The sequence below is a fragment of the Dreissena polymorpha genome, chromosome 3, assembly GCF_020536995.1.
Source record: "Dreissena polymorpha isolate Duluth1 chromosome 3, UMN_Dpol_1.0, whole genome shotgun sequence".
Classification (NCBI taxonomy): Eukaryota; Metazoa; Mollusca; class Bivalvia; order Myida; family Dreissenidae; genus Dreissena; species Dreissena polymorpha.
In genome coordinates this window covers 51,874,417-51,900,116 of record NC_068357.1, presented here as the reverse complement: position 1 = coordinate 51,900,116, position 25,700 = coordinate 51,874,417, and the positions used below count along the sequence as shown (strand labels likewise).

The 25,700-nt window shown below is 33.8% G+C and overlaps 2 protein-coding genes across 11 annotated transcripts in view; one reads left to right on the top strand and one right to left on the bottom strand.

Annotated features, from left to right (window-relative positions):
* LOC127874127 (KN motif and ankyrin repeat domain-containing protein 2-like) overlaps window positions 1-18,414 on the top strand; it is a 55,032-nt gene extending 36,618 nt beyond the window's left edge. For 7 of the 8 annotated variants that reach the window (XM_052418269.1, XM_052418270.1, XM_052418268.1 and 4 more), the window contains 6 exons: window positions 731-880; window positions 4,589-4,801; window positions 6,440-6,640; window positions 7,889-7,987; window positions 13,431-13,486; window positions 13,876-18,414. In XM_052418269.1, the coding sequence (XP_052274229.1) occupies window positions 731-880; window positions 4,589-4,801; window positions 6,440-6,640; window positions 7,889-7,987; window positions 13,431-13,486; window positions 13,876-13,894 (738 nt within the window). In that variant the 3' untranslated portion in view covers window positions 13,895-18,414. Of the gene's footprint in view, window positions 1-730; window positions 881-4,588; window positions 4,802-6,439; window positions 6,641-7,888; window positions 7,988-9,595; window positions 9,639-13,430; window positions 13,487-13,875 lie in introns of all 8 variants that reach the window. The other variant, XM_052418272.1, reaches the window with a different exon arrangement.
* Window positions 18,415-18,776: 362 nt separating this feature from the next.
* The window catches only part of LOC127874132 (coiled-coil domain-containing protein 78-like), a 52,782-nt gene continuing 45,858 nt past the window's right edge, over window positions 18,777-25,700 (bottom strand). For all 3 annotated transcript variants that reach the window (XM_052418306.1, XM_052418308.1, XM_052418307.1), the window contains 4 exons: window positions 24,529-24,703; window positions 22,499-22,536; window positions 21,959-22,132; window positions 18,777-20,839 (listed from right to left, as the gene is read on the bottom strand). In XM_052418306.1, the coding sequence (XP_052274266.1) occupies window positions 20,737-20,839; window positions 21,959-22,132; window positions 22,499-22,536; window positions 24,529-24,703 (490 nt within the window). In that variant the 3' untranslated portion in view covers window positions 18,777-20,736. The remainder of the gene's footprint in view (window positions 20,840-21,958; window positions 22,133-22,498; window positions 22,537-24,528; window positions 24,704-25,700) is intronic.

The window sequence follows — 25,700 nt, the reverse complement described above, 5'->3', positions numbered from 1 at the left end:
GAAAGGTCAAGGTCATCCTTCAAGGTCAAAGGTAAAAAAACAAATCAAAAGGGAAGTAACAAGCTTTAAAGGTAGATAATTTCTATTTATCCGAGGCAGGTACAGATCATTTTCACAAGGAAGTAATATTTTTCTAATGGGATAAAATAAAAAATAAAAATAAATCAAAGCTGCGCAGTCGGGGGCATTGTGTTAAATTGTGTTTCTTACAAACACATCTCTTGTTTTATAAAATATTGGAGAATCCTTGCCTAGGTATTCTGCTTTGCGGTTTTGATAAATACTTGTTGATATCCAAAGATTGACTAAAATGTCAATGTTGCTATTTTTAGAATCTAGAAAAGAAAAAGTTAAAAGTATTTGGTGTTTTTTGTAAAATATTGGTAAATCCTTGCTTATATATTTTCTTTTGCAGTTGTAATAAATGCTTGTCCATATCCTAAGATTGACTGAAGTGTTAATGTAGCTATTTTTAGAATGCAAAGCTAAAAAAGAAAGTGTTTTGTGTTTTTTTGTAAAAATATTGGTAAATGCTTGCTTATGTATTTTGTTTTATGGTTTTGATAAATGTTTGTTGATATCGTAAGATTGACTAAAATGTCAATGTTGCTATTTTTAGAATGCAAATCTAGAAAAGAAAAGTGAAAAGTCTCTTGGCATTTGTTGTAAAATATTGGTAAATGCTTGTCACATGTATTATCTGGTAACAACTCCCAGTGGCTATTTTTAGAATGCAAGCCTAGAGAAGATTGAGAAGGAATGGTTCAAAGTCTCGTCAACAAAGCTTGCAGACGCCCACCAAGTGGAAGATAACCTCTCGTGTTTCAACGAGATTTCGGATCGCTTGCTTGAGTATATAGTCAACATGCAGGACTCCAATGTAAGCTATCATTGCTTCCATTATATAGCAATCTGGTAATAGATTTAAGGGGCCATGCACTAGTTTTTTAACTCACCTGAGCACAACGTGCTCATGGTGAGCTTTTGTGATCGCCTTTTGTCCGTTGTCAATCTCCATAAATATTGTTAACCCGGTTTTCCGAAGGAAAAAACTGGTTATTAGATTGGCGAATGCGGGCGGGCTGGCTCGCTGGCTGGCGGGCTGGCGGAACAAGCTTGTCCGGGCCATAACTATGTCGTTCATTGTCATATTTTAAAATCATTTGGCACATTTGATCACCATCATTGGACGGTGTGTCACGCGAAATAATTACGTCGATATCACCAAGGTCAAGGTCACACTTTGAGTTCAAAGGTCAAAATTGGCAATAAATGAGCTTGTCTGGGCCATAACTATGTCATTCATTGTGAGATTTTACAATTATTTGGAGCATTTGTTCACCATCATGGGACGGTGTGTCGCAGGAAAGAATCACGTCAATATCTCCAATGTCAAGGTCACCACAACTTAAAATAGATTTATTTTGAAACAAACTTACAAAGGGGGTTAATTTTGTTTGTTCATTTCAAAAGTTCAGTTTGAGTTGTCTCCCTTAATCAGATTTTTTTTCACAATGAAAACCTGGTTTTGTGACAATTTTGTCCCTTGTTCTTTAGATTAAATTAGACCTATTTTGTAAACTAGATTTTTGAAACACTTTCTAGACTAACAGTAACTTATATTTATATCAGTTTTTTTGACAGATTTTGAACTTTTATTTACATTCATTAAGGTATTTGCTGTATGTTGTTCATTTTTGTAACGATACTTAGATTCTTTAGACTTGGCTTGTACCTGTTCTTAATTTTCTGTCATTGTTCTTCATTTTCCGAGTTCTTGGAATAATAATTTGTTATTTTTGTTAAAGCTGCCTTGGTTTTCACTTATAAATAAATTCTTTGAGTGTATTTAGGCGTCCCTGACTGAATGCCTTTAGTTAATTGAATTACAACCAGTCAGTGTAGTCATCCTGACCGGAAATAAGAGTTCGTCAAATAAATATTTCCTCATTACATAAGTGCTCACAAACATACATAACTTGTAACCGTCCTATGACCGGTTCATTTGCGTAAGCAAAAGAGACCGCACTACCACACCTGGATAGGACAGTTGAGTTCCATAATGGTTTGGATCGTTAAAAAAAACATGGCCGCCAGGCGGGGGGTCTTTTACTTATATTTATATAGTAAAAAAGCTTGTGAACACTCTAGAAGTCACATGTTTAGCCTAATCATCATGAAATTTTGTCAAAACATTAGTTATGTGGATGTCTCGGATGAGTTTGAAAATGGTCATGATCAGTGAAAAAACATGGCCGCCAGGGAGTGGGGCAGTTTTCTTTATATGTATATAGTGACAACCTGTGAACAGTCTAGAAGGCACATTTTTTTCCCAATCTTCATGAAATTTGGACATATCTTGGAAGAGTTAAAAAATGGTTCAGGTCTGTTAAAAAAGCATGGCCGCCAAGGGGCCATTTGTTGTTCATTCTTCATGATACTTGGTTACAACATTTGTTCCATTGATTGATATCTTAGGCTGCAAAGAACAGGTCATTTCTTTTTATCTCAGGTGAGCAACTTTGGGCCTTTCAGACCCTCTTGTTTGGTTTTTAGTTCTACTGGCCGAAGGCCTGAAGAGCTTATGTCATGGCGTGGTTTCCGTCGTCCGTCCGTCTGTCTGTCTGTCCGTCTGTGCATTTGACTTTTTCTTGTTTATGCGATAAAGTCCACAGTTTTCATCTGATTCTTTTCAAACTTGTTCATTGTCTTTATATTAATGAGGACTCGAACCCTATTGAAAATGGATTACATCAGAGAAAAAAGTCCAGAATTATCTCCCCCTAAATTTGAGAAAATTGTGAAATAAGGCTTGTTTACGCAATAAAGTCCACAGTTTTCATCCAATTATTTCCCAACTTGCACAGTGTCTTTATCTGAATGATGAGTCAAACCCTATTGAAAATGAGCAATATTGGAGTTATAAGTCCAGAATTATCTCCGCTTGAATTTGAGAAAAAAATGAAAATTCAGTTTTTTTATGTGATAAAGTCCATAATTTTCATCCAATTCTTGGCAAACTTGCACAGTGTCTATGTATCAATGAGGACTCAAACACTTTTTATGCCCCCTTCTAAGAAGAAGAGGGGGTATATTGTTTTGCACATGTAGGTCCGTCGGTCCTTCTGTCCACCAGATGGTTTCCGGATGATAACTCGAGAACGCTTAGGTCTAGGATCATGAAACTTCATAGATACATTGATCATGACTGGCAGATGACCCCTATTGATTTTCAGGTAACTAGGTCAAAGGTCAAGGTCACAGTGACTCAAACAGTAAAATGGTTTCCGGATGATAACTCAAGAATGCTTATGCCTAGGATCATGAAACTTCATAGGTACATTGATAATGACTGGCAGTTGACCCATATTGATTTTCAGGTCACTAGGTCAAAGGTCAAGGTCACAGTGACTCAAAATAGTAAAATGGTTTCTGGATGAAAAAATTTAACCTTGGTTAAAGTTTGATAACTTTTTATTTCTGTCGGTCCATCCACCAGATGGTTTCCAGATGATTACTCAAGAACGCTTAGGCCTAGGATCATGAAACTTCAAAGGTACATTGATCATGACTGACAGATGAACTCTATTGCTTTTCAGGTCACTAGGTCAAAGGTCAAGGTCACAGTGACTCAAAACAGTAAAATGGTTTCCGGATGATAACTCAAGAATGCTTACGCCTAGGATCATGAAACTTCATAGGTACATTGATAACGACTGGCAGATGGCCCCTATTAATTTTCAGGTCACTAGGTCAAAGGTCAAGGTCACAGTGACTTGTTATAGTAAAATGGTTTCCGGATGATAACTCAAGAATGCTTACGCCTAGGATCATAAAACTTTATAGGTACTTTGATCATGACTGGCAGATGACCCCTATTGATTTTCAGGTCACTAGGTCAAAGGTCAAGGTCACATTGACAAAAAACGTATTCACACAATGGCTGCCACTACAACTGACAGCCCATATGGGGGCATGCACGTTTTACAAACAGCCCTTATTTAAAAAGAGCAATATCAAAGCAATAAGTCCAGAATGACTTCCCCTTGAATATGAGAAAATTTTGAAATCCCGCTTATTTACGCAATTAATTCCACAGTTTTCATCCAATTATTTCCAAATTTGCACAGAATCTTTATATCAATGAGAACTTGAACCCTATTGAATATGAGCAGTATCAGAGAAATAACTACACAATCTCCCCTTGAAGTTGAGAAAATTCTCCTTGTTTGCGCGATTAAGTACACAGTTTCCATCTTATTCTTTCCAAACTTGCACAGTGTTTATAGCAGTAGAGAGATTCAGGCCCTCATGGGCCTCTTGTATTAGATTTGGAATTTGATATGTAAATTATTTGATAAAAAGATAAAAAGAAAATGATAAAGTTGTATGTTTAGGTTAATACAGTACGTGTAGTGTTTATGAAAAAAAGTTTGATAATAATATGTAAGAAGAAAAAAATTCTCTTATGCCTTCAGCCATAAAAAAATATGTATTATTATTAGTAGACCTTCAAATATGTCACATGCAGAAAGCACTGTTTTCTTACAATATGACTCGGATGTGTACACCATTTTTGCACTTTCAGGGGAACACGGCCATGCACTACGCCGTCTCCAACGGCAACTTTGACATTGTGAGTCTACTCCTTGATGCGGGCACCTGCGACCTGAGCAAGCAGAACAAGGCGGGCTACACTGCCATCATCATGGCCACGCTGTCCTACCCGCAGACCGAGCGACAGGTGGAGGTGGTGCAGAGGCTGTTCTCCATGGGCGATATCAATACCAGGGCTAAAAAAGTAACTTATGAATATATATTAGCCTTGTTCTGGGAAAACAGGGCTTAATGCATGTCTTCAGTACAGTTCTGTGTTTTTGCAAATCATTAGTTTTTAAACATATCAAATAATAATTAGGTAACACTATTGTTATCTGTTTGAACAGCTTAACTTGAAAGCAATCGATGGTTGAAGAAAAAATCGATATATCCGTTAGTAAACCCCTTTTATGGTTCAAAGCAGAACAGAACTCGGGCATTGTTTTTTCCATAATTTTGAAATTAGCATATTTGCTTTGAACTTCAGGGACAGAAATACTCAAATGAAGTTCCACTGGCAAATATTTACTGCTTTCTAGATTGTAATACTGTTTTATTGATTATTTCCTGTTCTTGTATTTTGTTATAACGAATAGATCAATACATAAAAGCCATGCTCAAGTTGGTTAATAATAGCCATATTGGTCAGCAATTCACTTTTGAAGGGTGCAATAAAGTAGTCAATATTTTATATTTGAAATGTTAAAGCTTTGCTTGGAAAATACTTCTGTTAATAAGACATCATGTAAATCAAACTTGTCGAAGGACTGACTTTGAAGTTGTACCTTCACCCCACACAGCTGTTTCATCTTAAGTTATAGTGCAGATGCATTGTAATATAACAGGGAATTGCAACCTGCAACCCATAAACTGTTTTATTGAACAATTGCAGGTGCAAACTTGTTGAGTAGTTAGAAGTCTATTACAATAATACAGCATGCAACTATATTACAACTATATAAGAAGCAGCCACTGGTATTCTTGCCAAGATGGGAATACTGTAATAATGTTCTCAGTATACAATGTCTATAATTTGTCACTGTGGTGTAATGGATAAGATGTCTGCCTATCGACCGGGTGGTCATGGGGTCCATTGTAGGAGCGTTCTTTAGATCTCCCCAAAAGACACCAAGTACTGGTTCTAGGCCCAGGAAATGGCCTCGAGAGCATTTCAAAAGGTCTGAGGCTTTAGATGCCATTGAGCTAAAATAAATAGGTTTAAACTAAACTAACTTATCCATTTTGGACTTGAAGCTACATGAACATTAGAAAGAGTCACTTCCAGCACTTGATATGCCTCATATTATTACCAGGATGGAAAACAGCTCTGTTGTTTGCATTCTGCCAGGGTAGAGGAGCTCCTGCATACTTGACGTAGTGACTTCTTGTTGGCAGATGGTTGCAATATACTTTCAACTAATACACCATAATATTCCAGAATGGATAAACAGCTCTGATGTTTTTGCAGCTAGCCTGGGTCTCGTGCCCTTTTAGAAACTGCCACTGAACATTGCCAATGTGCCCCCTGTTTAAAGACAATAACCATATGAGTAATGTTCTCAGAAAACTGCTTCATGCATGTGCTTAAAGTGTCCTTCCAGATTAGCCTGTACAGTCTGCGCAGGCTAATAAGGGACAACACATCTCCGCTTTGATGTAATTTTTACCTTAAAGGAGGTCTCTTTTAAATGAAAATCCAGGCAAAAAGTGTTGTCCCTGATTAGCCTGTGCAGACTTCATAGGCAAATCTGGGAAAACACTTAATGGACATGCATTAAGCCCTGTTTGTCCATAAAGAGGCTCATATAATTACATTATACCTATTAATTTGATATTCCAGGATGGACAGACAGCGCTGATGTTTGCAGTCCGTCAGGGTATCCTGCCTATGGTGGAGCTGCTGCTGGACATGGGCGCGAACACCAACCTGCAGGACGACGAGGGCTCCACCGCGCTCATGTGCGCCGCGGAGCATGGATACACCGACATCATCAAAGTTCTCCTGAACTCTGCCGGATGTGACGCCACCATTGCCGATAATGTGAGTTACCACATCAGGTTGTTGTGTACTCTATTACGCCTATATGTTGTTTGCATTTGTTTCTTAACATGACTTCTATTTTGCCTTATTTTTTTTTCCCTTGACATGTTGACTAAAAAAAAAACCAGATATTCCTCCCTTGAAAGTCATAACTGCCTATAGTCACATTAGAACTGCATTGTGATAGGAATCTTCTGACTTTTAAGCGACGATATATTAAAAGACCTTTTCATAGACTTTTGCATGTTTTGAAGTTTGTCATTAAATGCTTTAAATTGATGAATGTAAACATCAGAACTAAAGAGTTCCAGTACTAAACAAAAATAAAATTAAAGAAAGAAAAAAAGTCATCCTTACCTGGGCTCAAACCACTGACCCTTTGAATAAAATTCAAGCGATTGAACCACTCAGCCATCTGTGCTGACATGACATTTTGCCTGTATTTTATTTATCATATAAACAATCCTTGTTATGTCACAAAATAAAACGATAACAACAGAACTTTCAAAATTATACAATCATTTTGTGTTTGTACACTTTATAATTTTCAGTTTTTAAATTGATAAAAGATGCATATATAATTGATATTTTATAGCATGTTAAATCTTCAGTATTATTGTTTCCTTGCAAAAACAACAACATAATTACAATGAAAATGTGCACATCTTAAACATTTTCTTTTTTTTAATTTTGTCAATTTATTTAAACATGAAAAGGTCCCTTAAATTGTCTGTTTTTCTGTAAGTATATTACCTTGCACTGAATGTAGTATGGATACTTAATAGCATGTTTTGTGAGTTTAGCCAACCTGTGTGTTATCATGTCAATTCTATAGATTTTGTTACTGATAATTAAAAAATCATGCAAAATGGTATTTCAAAGTATGCGACAAGAGTTTTAAAATTGACATGATAATTTCCAGTTGGGACATTTGTAGAAAAGTTTGTTGCATTTTTTTTTTTTTTTCAAAATTATAATTGAATGTTGTCAATAGAATTATTTTCATGGTATTAATGTTGGCATCCTTTAATCTTGAGCGACAATTGAATGGGTCCCTTGAGAATGCCACAGTTGGTTTCTCATGCATCATTTACTTATCAATTGTTAGTTAAATCTTTAGTTTTTTGCCTTTTTAACGCATCTCAATGTTTACTTTATTATTTGATTTTGTTATGTTTCTTCTTTTTTAGGCTTTTGATATTGTGGTAGTTGCATGTTGTATGGTGTGTTTGTGTGTTATGTGAGCAGGAAGGCAGCACTGCCTTGTCCATTGCCATGGAAGCGGGACACAAAGATGCAGGCGTGCTTTTGTACGCGCACGTGAACTTCGGACCCGGTCATTCACCTGTAAGTAAATGATGGAAGTATTTGTCATTGAATTGTAAGTAAATGATGGAAATATTAGTTCTTGAATGGTTAATTTAAGTAAATGATGGAAATAATTTGTATTCCCCTGTGAGTAAATGATGGAAACATTTGTCATTCACCTGTAAGTAAGTGATGGAAACATTGGTTATTGTCCAGTAAGTAAATTTTGGAAAAATTTGTCATTCGCCTTTAAGTCAATGATGGAAACATTTGTTATTCTCCACTCTCCAATAAGTACATTTTGGAAACATTTGTCATTGGCCTGTAAGTCAATGATGGAAACATTTGTTATTCGCCTGTAAGTCAATGATGGAAACATTTGTAATTATTGTCCCCTACCGGTGAAACCGGAGAGGACTTATGGTTTGCACTCCGTCTGTCTGTCAGTCTGTCTGTCAGTCAGTCCGTCACACTTTTCTGGATCCTGCGATAACTTTTAAAGTTCTTCATATTTTTTCATGAAACTTGAAACATGGATAGATGGCAATATGGAGATAATGCACGTCATTTCATTTTGTTCCTACGCCAAAAATTATAGTTGTTATGGCAACAAATATATAAAAAAATCTCTTGTTTTAATCATATTCTTTGATAAAATATGGTGCTATGAAAAGTTAGAAATTACAAATTTTAAATTTAAGATTTTTAATAAATTGTCAAAATGAAATAAGAAAAGTAATGTTTAATGTCTCATTATATTCAATACATAAGTAATAACATATTTAAATGTAGAATGATGTCTGTATGTGTCGGAAATATGGCGAAGCTCATGTTCATATTGTTTCAGGTGTCTACAAAATTCTGATTTAAAGGTTCACAAGTGTCTTGCATAAACATGTACAGCTCATTATTATTATGTAACATATGTCTTGGGTATTCAGAGCATTTTATTATCTTTTGATGTACTCAATTAATGTGGTACCGATGTAGATGGAACCAACTTACATTTCTACAAAACAAGATAGTTTTTATCACACTATCTGCATGTGCTATTGTACATTTTTTTAAAACGTGCAGCTTAATTAAAAGTTTTCTACAAGCCTATCTGGTCCTAATTCACATTTTAGCTTATGTGAAAATATGCTACTAATTAGGATGTAGTAATTTTAAAAAATGCAATAAATTTTGAAGATTTTTATGGTTTGGATTCTTTATGTAAGAAACATATACCAACAATTGTAATGAAATTATAGGAATATCGTTTTAATAGTTCATTATTTATCTCAAGTAAATGTGTAACTAAAACAGCTATAATAACTTTACTAACGCAAGAAAGAAGAAAAACAGAAAACATCTTAAATATAATCTTGTAATGTAGTGCACGTTCCATTTCTTTTTCTAAAAACAATGCGCATACTTCCTCCTAACAACAGTATTTGGGACTCAATCTCAGTTTTCCTGCCTTGTGTGTATTCTGATTATAACAGATGCATAATAGACATTTTTTTTAGAAATTCTTGTGATTTGCAGTTCCAAATCTGATATAATCATTTTCAGAGATAATTGAAGATTTCAATGTACAAATGCATCTTTCATACTTGTGTGTAAAATAATCTTATGAGCATTTTGGCGCATGTGTTCTTTCAGAAAAATATTGCGAGGAAGATAAAATCGCCAAGTCTTGGCTATGGTAATATCACAATATCTAGTATGCATGACAACTTTAGCCAGCCAGTTGTGTTGCTACTTGTTTTAAAAGTAGATAATGCTGACTTTGGAGAAAAAAATTCCTCTTTTCCCTGATATTTTCACCCAACATGGCTCAATCAAAGTGTTTGTTTATTATTTTGTCAAGAGAATCATAAATAAAAAATATGTCCGCATTTAAGAGTAAGAATGAAATTTGTCTTAAAATGCTTCATAAATCCCACCCCTGGGGCATAATCTGGCAACACTACAGAGTTCTTGCGTGGAAAAATATTGAAAAACAACTATGCTTTTCAATCAATATGAAATTTTATCTCTGGGATATAGAAAGCTAGAAATGGATAATTGTAAAATGCTTCTATAAAAATAAGCAGTGTGATGATATGATTGAGCTTATAGTGGATGAGTTTGGAACTGCATGGTGATGCAGTTTCTGACCAACAGCACACCATTGTGCTGTTGTTGCTATACAAATGGCTTGGCTAATGAGGACAATATGCCAATTTACAAAGAACACACACAAATACTTAACATACTTAAGATGATTTGGAAAAATTCTACAGGTGAGAGTATACGATGGTTGACTATTTTGCTTGCCATTATTACTTGCCGTAATTAACCCTTTACCACTTAGATACGTATTTTGATGCATTTGTAGTCCCTTAGAAAGTTGAATTTAATTAAAGACCTTTCTTACTAGATTCAAGTTTTAAAAGCTTCATTTCCAACCCTTAGATACTGATGAGCAGCAAACAGCATAAAACCTGAACAGACTGCGCGTTACTTGCAGGCTGTTCTGGTTTTATGCTGTTTGCACAGAGCCATTTTTAGCTCATCTATTTTTTGAAAAAAAATTATGAGCTATTGTCATCACCTTGGCGTCGGCGTCGGCGTTGGCGTTGGCGTTGGCGTTGGCGTTGGCGTCGGCGTCCGGTTAAGTTTTGCGTTTAGGTCCACTTTTCTCAGAAAGTATCAATGCTATTGCATTCAAACTTGGTACACTTACTTACTATCATGAGGGGACTGGGCAGGCAAAGTTAGATAACTCTGGCGTGCATTTTGACAGAATTATGTGCCCTTTTTATACTTAAAAAATTGAAAATTTTGGTTAAGTTTTGCGTTTAGTTCCACTTTTCTCAGTAAGTATCAATGCTATTGCATTCAAACTTGGTACACTTACTTACTATCATGAGGGGACTGGGCAGGCAAATTTAGATAACTCTGGCATGCATTTTGACAGAATTATGTGCCCTTTTTATACTTAGAAAATTGACAATTTTGGTTAAGTTTTGTGTTTAGGTCCATTTTATTCCTTAAGCATTAAAGCTATTGCTTTCATACTTGCAACACTTACTAACTATCATAAGGGGACTGTGCAGGCAAAGTAATGTAACTCTGACTGGCATTTTGACAGAATTATGTGCCCTTTTTATACTTAGAAAATTGAAAATTTGATTAAGTTTTGTGTTTAGGTCCACTTTATTCCTACAGTATCAAAGCTATTGCTTTCATACTTGCAAGATTTATGAACTATCATAAGGGGACCGTGCAGGCAAAGTTATGTAACTCTGACTGGCATTTGAACGGAATTATGGGCCCTTTATACTTAGAAAATTGAAAATTTGGTTAAGATTTATGTTTTGGTCCACTTTACCCCTAAAGTATCATAGATATTGCTTTCATACTTGGAACACTCACAAACTATCATAAGGGTACAGTAAAAGGACAAGTTGCATAACTCTGGTTGTCATTGTTACGGAATTATGGCCCTTTTTTGACTTAGTAACTTTTAATATATGGTTAAATTTTGTGTTTCGATCCACTTTACTTCTTAAGTATCAAGGCTATTGCTTTCAAACTTCAAATACTTACATGCTATCATGAGGTTACTGTACCTGGCAACTTTAATTTTACTTTGACCTTTGAATGACCTTGACTCTCAAGGTCAAATTATTAAATTTTGCTAAAATTGCCATAACTTCTTTATTTATGATTAGATTTGATTGATACTTTGATGAAACTACTCTTACCTGACATACCACAATAGACTCCACCCAAACCATCCCCCGTGCCCTCCCCTCCCCCCCTCCCCCCTCCCCCCCCCTCCCCCCCCCCCTATTTTTTTTTTTTTTTTTTTTTTTTTTTTTTAAGATCATCTCACAAATGACCACCACACCCTCACACTATACCCCCCCCCCCCCACCCCACCCCCTCCCCCCCTATTTTTTTTTTTTTTTTTTTTTTTTTTTTTTTTTAAGATCATCTCACAAATTACCACCACACCCTCACACTATACCCCCCCCATTTTTTTTTAAAATGGTTATGTTTGAAATACCGTCCAACCATCGCACCCAAACCCCCCCCCCCCCCCCCCCCCCCATTCGCCCCCCTACCCCCCCCCCCCCCCCCCCCCCCCCGGATTTTTTTTTTTTTTTTTTTTTTTTTTTCGCTTTTTTGGAAGATAATGTAATAAATGTCCACAACCCCACACTATACACCCCTCTTCACTCCACTCCTCCCTCCTTTGTGATTGAAAATGAGAGTCCCTTCACCTTTAAAAAGAAAATAGATGAGCGGTCTGCACCCGCAAGGCGGTGCTCTTGTCACTTTTTCTAATGGGGGAAGGGTTAATGTAAGATTTTAATTTACCAATGATCATGTACGTGTTTCCAGTGTTTTCTTTCGCTTGACCTGCACATTTTGAAAGTCTTGATAGGGCGTTATGTTACAGAGGGAGTTCTCTGGCTTTTCATCTTTATGCCTCGGAATGAATACATTTCAGTATGAATAAGCTCACCTATGTTGTGTGTTATGTGTATGATACCTTGAAACAAAATTTATATGCTTAAATTGGTCCAAAGTTAATTTCATTCAACTGGTTTCTTTAAAAATTTATAGTGGAAACAAACTTATAAGATGAATGATTAAAAACAAAAATTAGTCTGACTTGTTAATAAGGTTTTATTATTTATTTTTAATTAAAAACTGCCAATATATTAAGTTCTTTACAAGTGATTCACTTTGCTACTTCAAATTGAAAACCTTATATTGAAATATTATACATTTAATAATAAACATTCCTTTTGTTGCCAGCTGGTTGCTGGTTTGTTTAAATTAAAAAATATATTGAATGCTTTAAAAGAGTCCATGTAAGTATATACCAGTAATATCAAAGACTAAAATTAATTTAGTATAAACATTTCAGTCCATTTGCATTTGTTAAGAAGATGTAATTAAATGTTCAAATCTCAGACTTGCAGAGAATGTTGTTGTTGTTGATATTTTTGCCTAATGGATGCGTTTATTAGGAAGATTTATGGAAGTAAACATCTGTTTGATCCTGCAGTTTATTCATTGCTTTATTTGTTTTCAAGTTTTTGTTTTGCCATATTTCTTTGCTCTGTTTCACAAAGCACATAATGGTGTGGAAGTTTTATCCACAAATGTTGGGTCTTGTGTAAGCACGGAGTGTTACAAAATATGTTTTTAAATTATGAAGTCAATTCTATTTAATACAATAATGTGCCGCATTATTGCCAAAATAATTTGCAGAGTTTGGATCAAATGAAGACTTGATGTTTTACCAATTAAATGAGTTTATTTCAAAGTCCTTATTATATTTTGTAAACAAATCACATTATATCAATATATGGACATACTCAACAATTGAAAGGAGAATTGTTGAAAAAAATGTGTGTATTTAATTATATAAACTATTGTGATTTGAAATTTACTATTATAAGAAATAAAAATGTGTTTCTCCTTGTTGCTAAAGGGTCATCCTAGTGGAAGAAAAGCCAGAAAGTCATCTTCAACTTCAGATGTTCCAAGGTAAAAATCAAACAACCAACAGAAAGAACTTCTAATAAACTTACTTTTATTACACAGAAATTAAAAAAATACATAATGACAAATTTGTATTTAAAAAAGTTATTTTTCATTTGAATTTCATTGTTTTATTTAGAAAATGAATAATAATAATTCATATATAAGATAAATTAAGACAGTGTTTTCCCTGCTTGCCAAGTAGCAGTATATTCAGTCTCTCTGCCTTGTTCGATTGTTTCTGTATTGGTTTAATATGCACACATCATGAGAACAAACATACAAGTACCACTAGGTATTTAAGGTTTCATATTTGAATCATTCCAGTTTATTCCTAGGAACATAAATATGTATGGCAGAATACTCATTTATTTGCTGGTTCCTTTATTTTTCAGCTCAGTTCCACACCTATAATGGTGACAGCTATTGGAGAAATCACTCATTGCATCTCTTGTTGTGTACATTTCGGTCCTGTATCATCCTTAGATGTCACAATTATACAAGCAGACGTAACAGTGTAATCAGCAATCAGCAGACGTCACATTTTATAAGCAGACGTCACATCATTTCTTGCTTCATCATCAGGTGTCATATTGTAGCAGCAGACATCAAATGATTTATGCAGCCTGAGCAGACATATATATTTTATCAGCATTGAAGTGATCACAAGCAGGCAATACCAGACAGTAGTGATATCAGCAGACATTGAAGATTATTTAAACAATTGATACATGGATGACCTATTCAACACAGTTGTTCAAAAACTTTTTTGGCTGAGTAACTTTGAACTATAGAAAATTAATAAATTAATTTTTGCTTGATGGTCTTATGGTATTTCTAACAATGTTGTCAGGTGCTATGTCATAGAAGTGTGGTCTTACTAGTGTATTAATATTTGTATTAGACTAATTTGCTAATTAGCAATGGGAGATTTATGCATTCCAGTGAAAATACATTTGGACCAACTTTCAGAGTTTCCTCTTTTGTACTTTTGTAAGAGTACTCAAATTGATTTTTGATTGTTTTTCATGTTGAAAAATCCTGTTTGTACAAAGCTTTTACTTTGTTAAACCTTAATGTACAACTTAGAATCTAGATCTGTATTTATAAGCAATTATCTGTAGGCTTTATTAATATATCAGTATATGTGTTTGTATCATACAACTATGCAGTTACAATTTTTGGATGCAAATGTAAATAAAAAAATGTAATGTATTTTATATACGTTTGAAAATTTAGTTTTTTCTGCAATATAAGTTTGTTTGCTGCATGTTGCTATATCTTAAATACATGTGATAATTTTCATGGGTTTTGACATTATCTCTGTTTTAAGGATAACTTTTTATATTGAAATTTTAATTTTCTGCCATTCATGCTACAGTAAAAAAATCATTGGCCTTTAAAAATGATTGCTTTTCTTACAATAAAAGTAAACAATTTTGATTATGTAATGAAATTGTAAATAGCTTGTACCACAGATGTAAATTGTATTGTTAGATTGTACATAATAATCATATTATATTCAGTTTCTGAATAGAGGTATTATATTCATGTACATATTATTATGAATCATTATGGCGAAATTCACTGCTTATAAGGCTGTGAGTTTGCTCATGTACGATCGCCATAGCATATAAGTAGACTAAGTATAATACCATGAGATATTTATTTTTTCCCAAACTGTATCAATTTAAATCTTGAAGATTTTATATGTGTAGTGAGTGTATAAAATTATTTTTTTTTAAGTTTTGAATAATTGCATTTTAAGTTTTTATAAGAAACAAAGCAAGTTTATGTTGTTTTTGTATTTAACAGTTGAAGTTTACAAATAAGGTTACATTTTACATAAAGTACAAGAAGTATTTTTACAATTTTTTATTTGGTAAAACATTTTTTTTCTGCAATTTATTTTAGTTCTGCATTATTCATGGATTTTTTATAAATTAAAATCTATTTTTAAAATAAGTACTACATTTTTGTCAATAACAAACTGAAATTTGTATATGCACAAATTCATGACTAACTCACATGTGTTCCATTATTGTTTTCAATTAATGTAGAACATAAATTAGTAATATTTATTAATTATTCAGAAATATTGGAAATGGAACTTGATTTTACAATTTTATTCCATGTATTATTTTTCCATAAGCCATTCCGAGGTGCTGTTATGTACAGTTGTTTTTGCTTTGTTTTATAATTCATAGTAATATTCATGTCTGTACATTGAATACAGAGTGCAGAACTACAATGTATTGTGTATGAAAGGTATTCTGTATAGACTGGAGACTGTTGTGTGCTGACCTATCAAGTTATATTGTAGCAGGATAGTGTATTGTATCCAAATACTCATGCCTTGCAATTGTCTGTAATAGTCCAGCTGCTTACTTACTGAGGTTAGACTATTTACGTAAAAATATATAAGATACGCTCAGTGAAAAGGGGGTTTAATGAATATGCGTACAATGTTGTCCCAGATTAGCCTGTGCAGAACAGCCTGTGCAGTCTGCACAGGCTAATCAGGGATGACACTTTCCGCCTTAACTTGATTTTTGCTAAGAAAAGACTTTGTGTAAATGAAAAATATCATAAAAACAGAAAGTTTCGTCCTTGATTAGCCTGTGCAGACTGCACAGAGCACGGCCCATATGTTTGACTAGACCTTCAGAGCACGGCCCATATGTTTGACTAGACCTTCAGAGCACGGCCCATATGTTTGACTAGACCTTCAGAGCACGGCCCATATGTTTGACTAGACCTTCAGAGCACGGCCCATATGTTTGACTAGACCTTCAATTAAATATTTAATTGTGTTAAGGGAAACTGTTGTGATTTACTGTTAACAACAAACTTTCTAGGTTGAAGTCTAATTTAAACATATGAGGACTGGTGAATACAATAAATTGCATTACAATTTTAAAAATTAGACCTATATTTAAATTCTTTGTTTTCCAACATACCATATTTGTTTTAAGTTACACCAATACATATGACATTGTTTTGCTCTGTTTACCATCACAGCTATCATCAATTGATATGATTGCAATTATCATACTTCATTACTTAAGTTTTATTTAGCATACACCTCTGTATATAAACTATATGCAATGCATATCATGTCCACAAAGGTTGTGATTATGTACCATGAGTGCCATAATGTAAGTCCCGTTCTGAGAAATCTGGGAATATGCATGTGCATAAAAGTGTCGTCCCAGATTAGCCTGTGCAGTCCGCACAGGCTAATCAGGGATGACACTCCGCTTTTTATTATGACGTTTTCGTTAAAATGAAGTCTCTTCTTAGCAAAAGTCCAATTTTGGCGAAAAGTGTCATCCTTGATTAGCCTGTGCGAACTGCACAGGCTAATCTGGGACGACACTTAACGCACATGCATTATGCCCAGTTTTCTCAGAATGCGACGCATGTAATTTCAGGTATGCTGTCAGGCACATATCATGTCCTGAATACTTTTCAAGCTAATAACTGTGAACTAAGTTTGATTGAAATCATCATTATGTCAAAGTATTCTACTCGATTTAATTGTTTATGTTCTTTATTGAATGACCCAGTATTGAGTCAGAATTTTAATTGCTTGCAGAATTCCTTTTTTTTTGGATTTGTTACCATTCTTCTTTTCTTGTGACTAAATATTATTTGTATTTTAACCTTTGACATTAGGAACACTCATTCATCATTCCATCCATGTACCAAGGTATTTCACTTTATACAGTTTGATGCTATTTGTTTGATGTGTTTATCACTGTGAATTGTATAACTGTATACCATAGTTCATTTGTTGGAAAGATCTGGGACCAAATAAGCTAACATAAGTTGTTGGAACACCTTAGAAACATATTTTTACAAAAGAACCTCTGATATAAGGAAGAATTGTGGTCAACATGTTGAGCTGTTCTGGAACATGCCAACTATCAAGTATATTTATTAATTAACCCTTTCCCTCTCAGAAGCAAAGTAAAATTGGTATGTGCAAACAGCATAAAGCCAGAACAGCCTGCGAGCAACTCACAGTCTGTTCAGGCTTTATGCTGTTTGGTGCTCAGCAGTACCGGTACTAATGTTTGGAGATGAAGCCTTAAAAACTTAAATCTAGTAAAAAAGGTCATCAATCAAATGTAACTTTCTAAGGATAACATATGCGTGAAAATATGTATCTAAGTGGTAAAGGGTTAAAATAGCTCTGAAAATAGTTTTTATCCATCAAGAGGAAACAATTATATGGCTTTATTTATTTAAGAGCATGTTTTGTGCAACTGGCGTGTTAAATTTCCTATTCATCACACACATACATTTGTTATTTATTGTACTGGGTTGATTATATATTTGTACAAGTGTACTTAAACATATAAATGTATCTGCTTGCCTAAGTATCAACCATAAGCAACTATTTATTTGAAAAAAAAAGGTTCACTATCCAGACATGCAAATACATCTTTTTCGTCAGCTTTTTATTGGGATTCTCATCCCTAATCAGTTACGCTTCTAATATGAAGTATGAGAAATATATACAGTTAAGAGAAATATTGACTTGATTCTGACACTCCCATTTCTAGCAAGGTACTTGTAAAGTAAATTAAATTTAACTTCATGACTATGCTATACCTCAAATGCCAGGGTGCTTTCTTCAAAATGACAAAATGAACAAAAGCAATGGATGTTGGGAAACATATTTACATATATCAACATCAACAAATGTAAATTCTGGTAAGTATTGAAATAAACGAAAATGTAATGCACAATTTTAACGTTGTGATATATCTTTTACCTAGTGCATTTTTACTGAATATTGCTATATATATATATACTGACTCTAAGTTTTTGTCGCTTTTCAAAATGGATAACTGATAAAAGATGGCAGCAATTTTAGATTGTGTTGTTATGTTATATATTTATGAACAATAAATATGTGAACTAAACAGGTGTTCCTTGTAACCTTTGAGAGCTTTTGTTTTCATTGAGTGCATGCTATATTTTCTAAACTTTCTTTGACTTAAGAACACATTTAATTGGATTAAACTCTTAAGAGTTTGAATGTGAACCATATACATGTATGTGTTTTGTCATATATTGAATCAATATATCAAAATATTTTTCAATTATGATGTTATAAGAGATGAGGGAACACTGTCGGATCTCAAATTAAAGCGCTGTTAGAAAACTATTTTTAAGAATGTTATGCTGTGATTGAGTAAAGAAAACAGGTGTATGGAGGCTCTTGAAAATTCCCATCATTATATCCTGTATCAAACTGTGGCAAAATAATGGACAAATACAAAAATCTGTAAAAAAAATATATTTATTTTCTAAAAAAGCTTACACATTTATGGAAGGGTGGAAGCAATTGCACTAAATCATTATCATGGGTGCATGTGTGAACATATACAACATTGAATAAATAATTACTATTCGTCTATATATGAGTTTGACATAGAATTCAATGGAGTAACATGAAATGTGATTTAGAATATTTAAAACTTAAATACAAAATATTTAAATAAGGTGCTATTTGACAAAATATTTGTCAATGTCATTGAATTACACAATACATGTATTAATCCAATATAAAGGAAGACAAGAACAATATTTGCATATTCTGGTTGACAACCAATGGCATAAAATAATTAAGTGAAACAAAGATAATATATATGAAGCTAAGACGTACATGCTACACAAAATATTGAAACATTAACACTCTGCATCACTCAGTATTTATTGTATGTAAACTAATTAATTTTTTTAGTAGGGTGTCTAAGTAAGAACTATCTTACTGAAACGCATCAGGGTCAGTCAATTTAGTTATCATGGCAGTATGAAAAAGGTAAAATATGTGCTTCACTTGAGTTGTGCTGTTTTATAGCAAAACAAATATTTCCTAACGAGGTCATGGACAGAATTTCACGCCCATCTGAAAAAGTGTGTCACATAGGGTGCCATATTTTTTTAGGATGGTTATCAAACTTCAATTTTATGTGACCAAAGATATCTGGAATGTTTGGTTAAGACTCAATGAAACATATTGATTTAAGAAAGCTGAAATGGAAAATTTAGATCTCTTCTTTTATTAATTAAGGTTAATAACTGAAGTGCCTGCTGTTTATTGAAATAAGCCTACATCTTTTTTCAACAAACATTCACAGAAAGCTTGGCATGTATTGGATGAAAACTGTACAAAAATTAAGTGAGCAGTAACAGCAAATTTTGTTTTTTTTAATATAAAAAAGGAAATAACTCTAAAGTGCCTAGGGCTAGTGTGAATTAGCTGAACATCGAGCTTGGCCTCCATGTGAATTAGCTGAACATCAAGCTTGGCCTCCATTTTGTGTCAACTAACATTTCCAGAAAGTTTGATTGATGAAGATTCATTGAAAAATCTGCAACTAACAGAACAGAAACAGCAAATTATTCATTTTTGTATATATATATAACAATTAATCTGAAGTGGATGGAGGGGCAATAGAAAGGCGTGTAAAAATGATGTTTACAAATGAACAATATCATGAATACAATATGAAAAGTATAACATATTTTGCAAATAATTAATAATGTTACAAAATGTTTCTTACAACACAAATTAAAAGTAAGAAATAAAGCAATTAACAAGTAGACCAATCTACCCATTTTACTCAATGTGATCAATGGTAACAAACATGCGTAACAGTATGAAGAATAAAAAGCAAGTACAGAAAAAGTGTAGATTCTTAGTGCATGTGCATAAAGTGTCGTTCCATATTAGCCTGTGCAGTCCGCACAGGCTAATCAGGGACGACACTTTCGGCCTAAACTAGATTTTGGCTAAGAAGAGTCTTTACACAGAAAATATCTTAAAAGCGGAAAGTGTCGTTCCTGATTAGCCTGTGCGGACTGCACAGGCTAATCTAGGACGACACTTTACACACATGCATTAAACCCCTTAATCACAGAGCACGGCTCATTAATATAAAAAGCTTAATACATGCAACACAATCATATATAATTTGTGTAACAATGCTTCAGTAATAATATAAATATGTAGGCAACATAATGTTAATTAATTTTCTTACAAAAATATATCTACGTGCAAAAAATCTTTGTTTTTATGACACTTATGACACTTACAAATTTTATTGTAGCTACATGTAATTATAAACATTTCCTTTACTGACTTTGAATTATCTAACATATTTTTTAACTCCTTAACAAATATGACAATTTCCACCGCATCTTTCAAACAAAAGAATATTCAGCACACAGACTTAAGGTTAGTTTCTGCGTGATCGAGATTTTCCACTTCTGTCAGTTATTGGAGCACCGTCTTCATCAAAGCCTAACATCCTGCGTAACTTGATGATTTCTTGTTTGTATCTGGAACAACAAACAAATGAAAATAAAGAAATGAGACGCGCTCTAAGAAGCAGGCTTAACACATGAGTGAATGCTTGTTTTGTGTTAACCCTTTGAGTGCTGGAACCGGATTTTGAAGGCCTTTGCAAACAGTTTGGATCCAGATGAGACGCCACAGAATGTGGCGTCTCATCAGGATCCAAATTGTTTGCTATTCTGATAGTATTCTTTGAAAAAAAATCAAAGAAAATGCTAATTTTAGAAATTTAGCAGACAACATTTTAGCAGACGATAAATTTCCCAGCATGCAAAGGGTTAAGGAAGACTCTTTAGAAAAAATCTAGTTTAGGTGGAAAGTGTCATTCCTGGTTAGCCTTGCCAGACTGCGCAATCTTATCTGGGACAACACTTGATGCACATGCAAGGCTCATGTTTGAAAAACATGAATGACCCAAACTTGCATTTAAAAATACATACCATAAATACAGTAATAACTCTAAGTTTTCGGACACTATCAGTTTTCCGACACCCCTTTTTGGGCCAAAATAATTATTTTTTGTGACTCTTAATTTTCAGATGCGATTTCGTCTATGTTTTATGACTCTAAATTTTCAGACAGTATATTTTACAGCGCTATTTTTACCAGATTTCGGCACTGTATTCGCTTATCTTGTGACACTTTGATCATGGGATTTTACAAACCAATTAAGGCCATAAAACCTGGGAGACGCATGCAGAGGGCGATTGACCATTGGGTTAAAAACCATGTTTACCGGTAGAAAACAATTGCTTCACCCAACAGCATTTTAAATGATATCTGCCTCTTAAGGAAGCAGTGTGTTTAGTGCTTTTACTTTTTTGTTCTGCATCATTTCAGGCAAGAGTAAGCAAAGCTGTGAAGTTTTTTTAATTTTAAAGTATAAAGTCTATTGTGCATTTATTTATTGCTTTTATTTCAATATTTAATTACAATTTTTTGGATATTTAATTTTTATCTCTAAATTTTCTGACATGAAATTTTTTAATATTTTCCGTATCTAAATTTTCGGACACACATTTTTTTATTTATTTTTTTAAAGTGTCAGAAAACTTAGAATATCCATGGTAATAAAAGCCCTGAATCCAGCCCCTAGTCCTCACCTCGCTAGGTGGCTGTCTATGTAGTCTTGGCTCTCCTTAAGCTGTTCTTTCAGCACCTCATTCTCGGACAGCAGTTTGGTGCGCTCGTCCTCCAGCTGACGTTGCGTGTTCAGCGTGAACTCCCGCAGCTGCTTGCGTAACTGGGCCCACGACTCTGCAGGTTTCTCACCTGGTCTGTAAGACATGATGCAAAGGAATATAGTGAGCACTTTGAAAATAGGTTAAATTTATAGCATTGATTTATGAATTAAATTGTAATTTGAATAATTGATTTATAAAAACATTCATGTTTTGCATCATTTTTCTTTGCATGTTCAAACATATGCCAATAAAGACAAAAATATAGTTGTTGTTTTTTCTTTGAATTAATTCTTGATCACAATGTATCGTCTTTTGTTTTACAAATAGATGTAATACATTAGTATTACATCTATTTGTAAAACAAAAGACGATACATTTTGAGACAAAATGATGGACTTAATTATGACGTGTGATATAACAATACAGATATTTGCGGTTTACTTATGAAAGGTAACTTACTTCACACCAAGTTCTCTCATATCATCAGTTAGACCAAACTGGAATAAAACAGAAATAGAAGTTTAATTTCTAAATTCAAATGACATTCACTTAGGTCATAATGCGATGGAAAAGCACATTAATATGGCAAAAACACAGCAATAGACACACAACAAATAATAATAAAACTGACTAATAGCAATACAAACGTAAGTCGTGTAACTTAACAGTTTATAAACCAGTCAGCAAGTTTGTGTCATTCTACTGGATGTCATCAATTTACTAACATGAAAATAAACATTTTAAGACATTATTATTTATTTTATCATAATCTAACAAATACTTTAAAATTGAAATATGTTTTCTTTTCTATACTCTTATCATGCTAGTATAAACAAAACAAAAACACAAGAATTTGAAAAAAATTATTATTTGATTTATAAACAAAAGACCTCATTTTATTCTTCAGCTCGATTGTTTTAATACCTAATCATTATGTTATGCTTTCCTGTGGTTTATAGGGAAATATCAGTAAAGTAAATAAAATTTACTGTATCAAACATTAAAAACAACAGTGAAAATTATTGATGATTTCCATAGTTTAGATTCACAGTGAAATGGCATCTTTACTTTTACTGAATTATGTCTTTACTCCTGTAAAATTATCCAGTTAAATCTTTGTTTTAAAACAAATAAACAGCACAAGACAAATCAATTTTTATACACTCATGATCATTAAAAAAAATATTTTGACTAATGGCTGAAATACTTGTAAAATTACTTTTTCTGATTTGGCGCGTAAGTGACTAATTCTTTTTCTGATCACTTGTATAAACAAGAGCTTGTCACAGTAGTGCCAAATCCCCGCCGAAATGTGTTTGCTTGTATGACAACATTTGTTTTAGAGAGTAAAATAATATTTGTAAAAACAAATAAAGGGAGATAATTCATTATGCTCCGGACAAAAATTTATTCTGAAATTAAATAAAGGGATATAATTCAAACTCTAAGGTAGATAGAGTTATGGTTCTTAGTCACTGCACTTCTCCTACTTGCCATCTGTTAAAGTTTGAAGTTTCAAGTAAATCCCTTCAGAAGATTTAGAGTGATGCTCCGGACAAAAAATTATTTAAAAATTATATAAAAGGGGAGATAATTCAAAATCTAAGGTAGATAGAGTTATGGTTCTTGGTCACTGCACTTCTCCTAGTTGCCATATGTTTATATTTCAAGTTTCAAGTAAATCCCTTTAGTACATTTAGAGTTATGTTCGGACAAAATTTACCTAAAAGTTATATTAAAGGGGAGATAATTCAAAAACTAAGGTAGATAGAGTTAGGGTTCTTAGTCACTGCACTTCTCCTACTTGCCATCTGTTTATATTTCAAGTTTCAAGTAAATCCCTTCAGTAGATTTAGAGTTATGCTCCGGACAAAAGTGTACTTTAAAATCATATAAAAGGGGAGATAATTCAAAAACTAAGGTAGATAGAGTTGTGGTTCTTGGTCACTGCACTTCTCCTAGTTGCCATCTGTTTATATTTCAAGTTTCAAGTAAATCCCTTTAGTATATTTAGAGTTATGCTCCGGACAAAAATTTACTTCAAAGTTAAATAAAAGGGGAGATAATTCAAAAACTAAGGTAGATAGAGTTATGGTTCTTGGTCACTGCACTTCTCCTAGTTGCCATATGTTTATATTCTAAGTTTAAAGTAAATCCATTGAATAGATTTGGAGTTATGCTCCGGACAAAGTTTCAGCCGGACGGACAGACGGACGGACAGACGGACAGGACCAATTACTATATCCCCTCCGAATTTTTTTTCGGCGTGGATAAAAAAAATCTACCAAATCCAACAAATAACTTGATTTGTTGTTTACTTCTGCAGGCATTCACTTGAATTAAAAAGATATGCGACCAAACCCAACACAAATGCCCTATAAACTAACACAGCTGTTAATCAGGGGTGCCACCCTTTTTTGGCGATGCATCGTAAAAAAGAGGTGGAGCCCATGATTAAAGGCCGTGAATAAACTCCTGCAGATATTCACCTTGTTCTTTAGAGAGTTCAGCTGCATGCGCAGCTCCTCCCTATCACCCTTCAGTCGGTTGATCTCCTTCAGGTGGTTGCTGGTGACCTCTGACTCTGTCAGGCTCAATTTGTGCTCGTCGGGACCGAGGTCAACAGGGTCAACGCCGCGCTGCTCACAGATCAGTCGTATATTCCTGGTAAAATGAACAGCCTTATGGGAAAACAGGGCTAAATGCATGTGCATAGTGTCATCAAGAGTTGCCTGGGCACAGTTTAATCAGGGATAAAACTTTCCATATTTATGGTATTTTTTTATATATAAATGAATTCTTTTCTTAGGGAAAATCAAGGTTTAGGAGGATAGTGTTGCCATGCGGACTGCACAGGCTAATCTGGGATGACCCTTTAGGCACATGTATTAAGCCCAGTTTTTTCCAGATTTCTCGCAAAATGTTTGTGTTAAAATCGGGGTTTAAGGGGCATTGCTTTCATTTCAGTTACAAATTCTTGAAGACTTTAGAAATCTACATCGGGTTAAAGAGGCACTGATAACAGACCAGTCAACATTCGTGGGAATGTGGGTCATAGCCACCTGTTTAGGGATAGACAAATTGCAAATGTATGGAAAATACATCAAAGAAAAAAATTAAATTAGTATTTAAAAATTAATGCAATACAAAATTAAAGGTTTTTATAATGAAATTTCTTCGCAAATTTGTCTTAATTGCAAATTTCACACACTTATCTGTGAATGTGCAATCATTTTGGGGGAAAAAATTATTGGTAGGAACAACAATCCTGAGACTTTTTGGGTTACAATTTTAATTTCATTGAAATAATTACAGTTCAAATGGTTAGGGATATTGAACAAAATTAAATGGTTCAGTTTAGTTTGAATGCCCATATAAGTGATTTGTTTCCAAAATTTCACATTAAGTCTGTTTTATGGTTACCAGACCAAAGAGCACTTACAAAGCTACATTAATTTACTCAGTAATGAGTTGATGACAACCTTAAATAAGTGTCTTGCAGCTCAACACTTCATGTTGATTACGTATTTAAATTTTCATCTACAATTTATGCTACTGCCGAAAAAATGGCAATGTTTAAGGGCATATAAGTCAGAAACGTGTAAATCATGGGCATGAACAAAGGGTATTACACATAAACCTTTAATAGTGATGGCATATT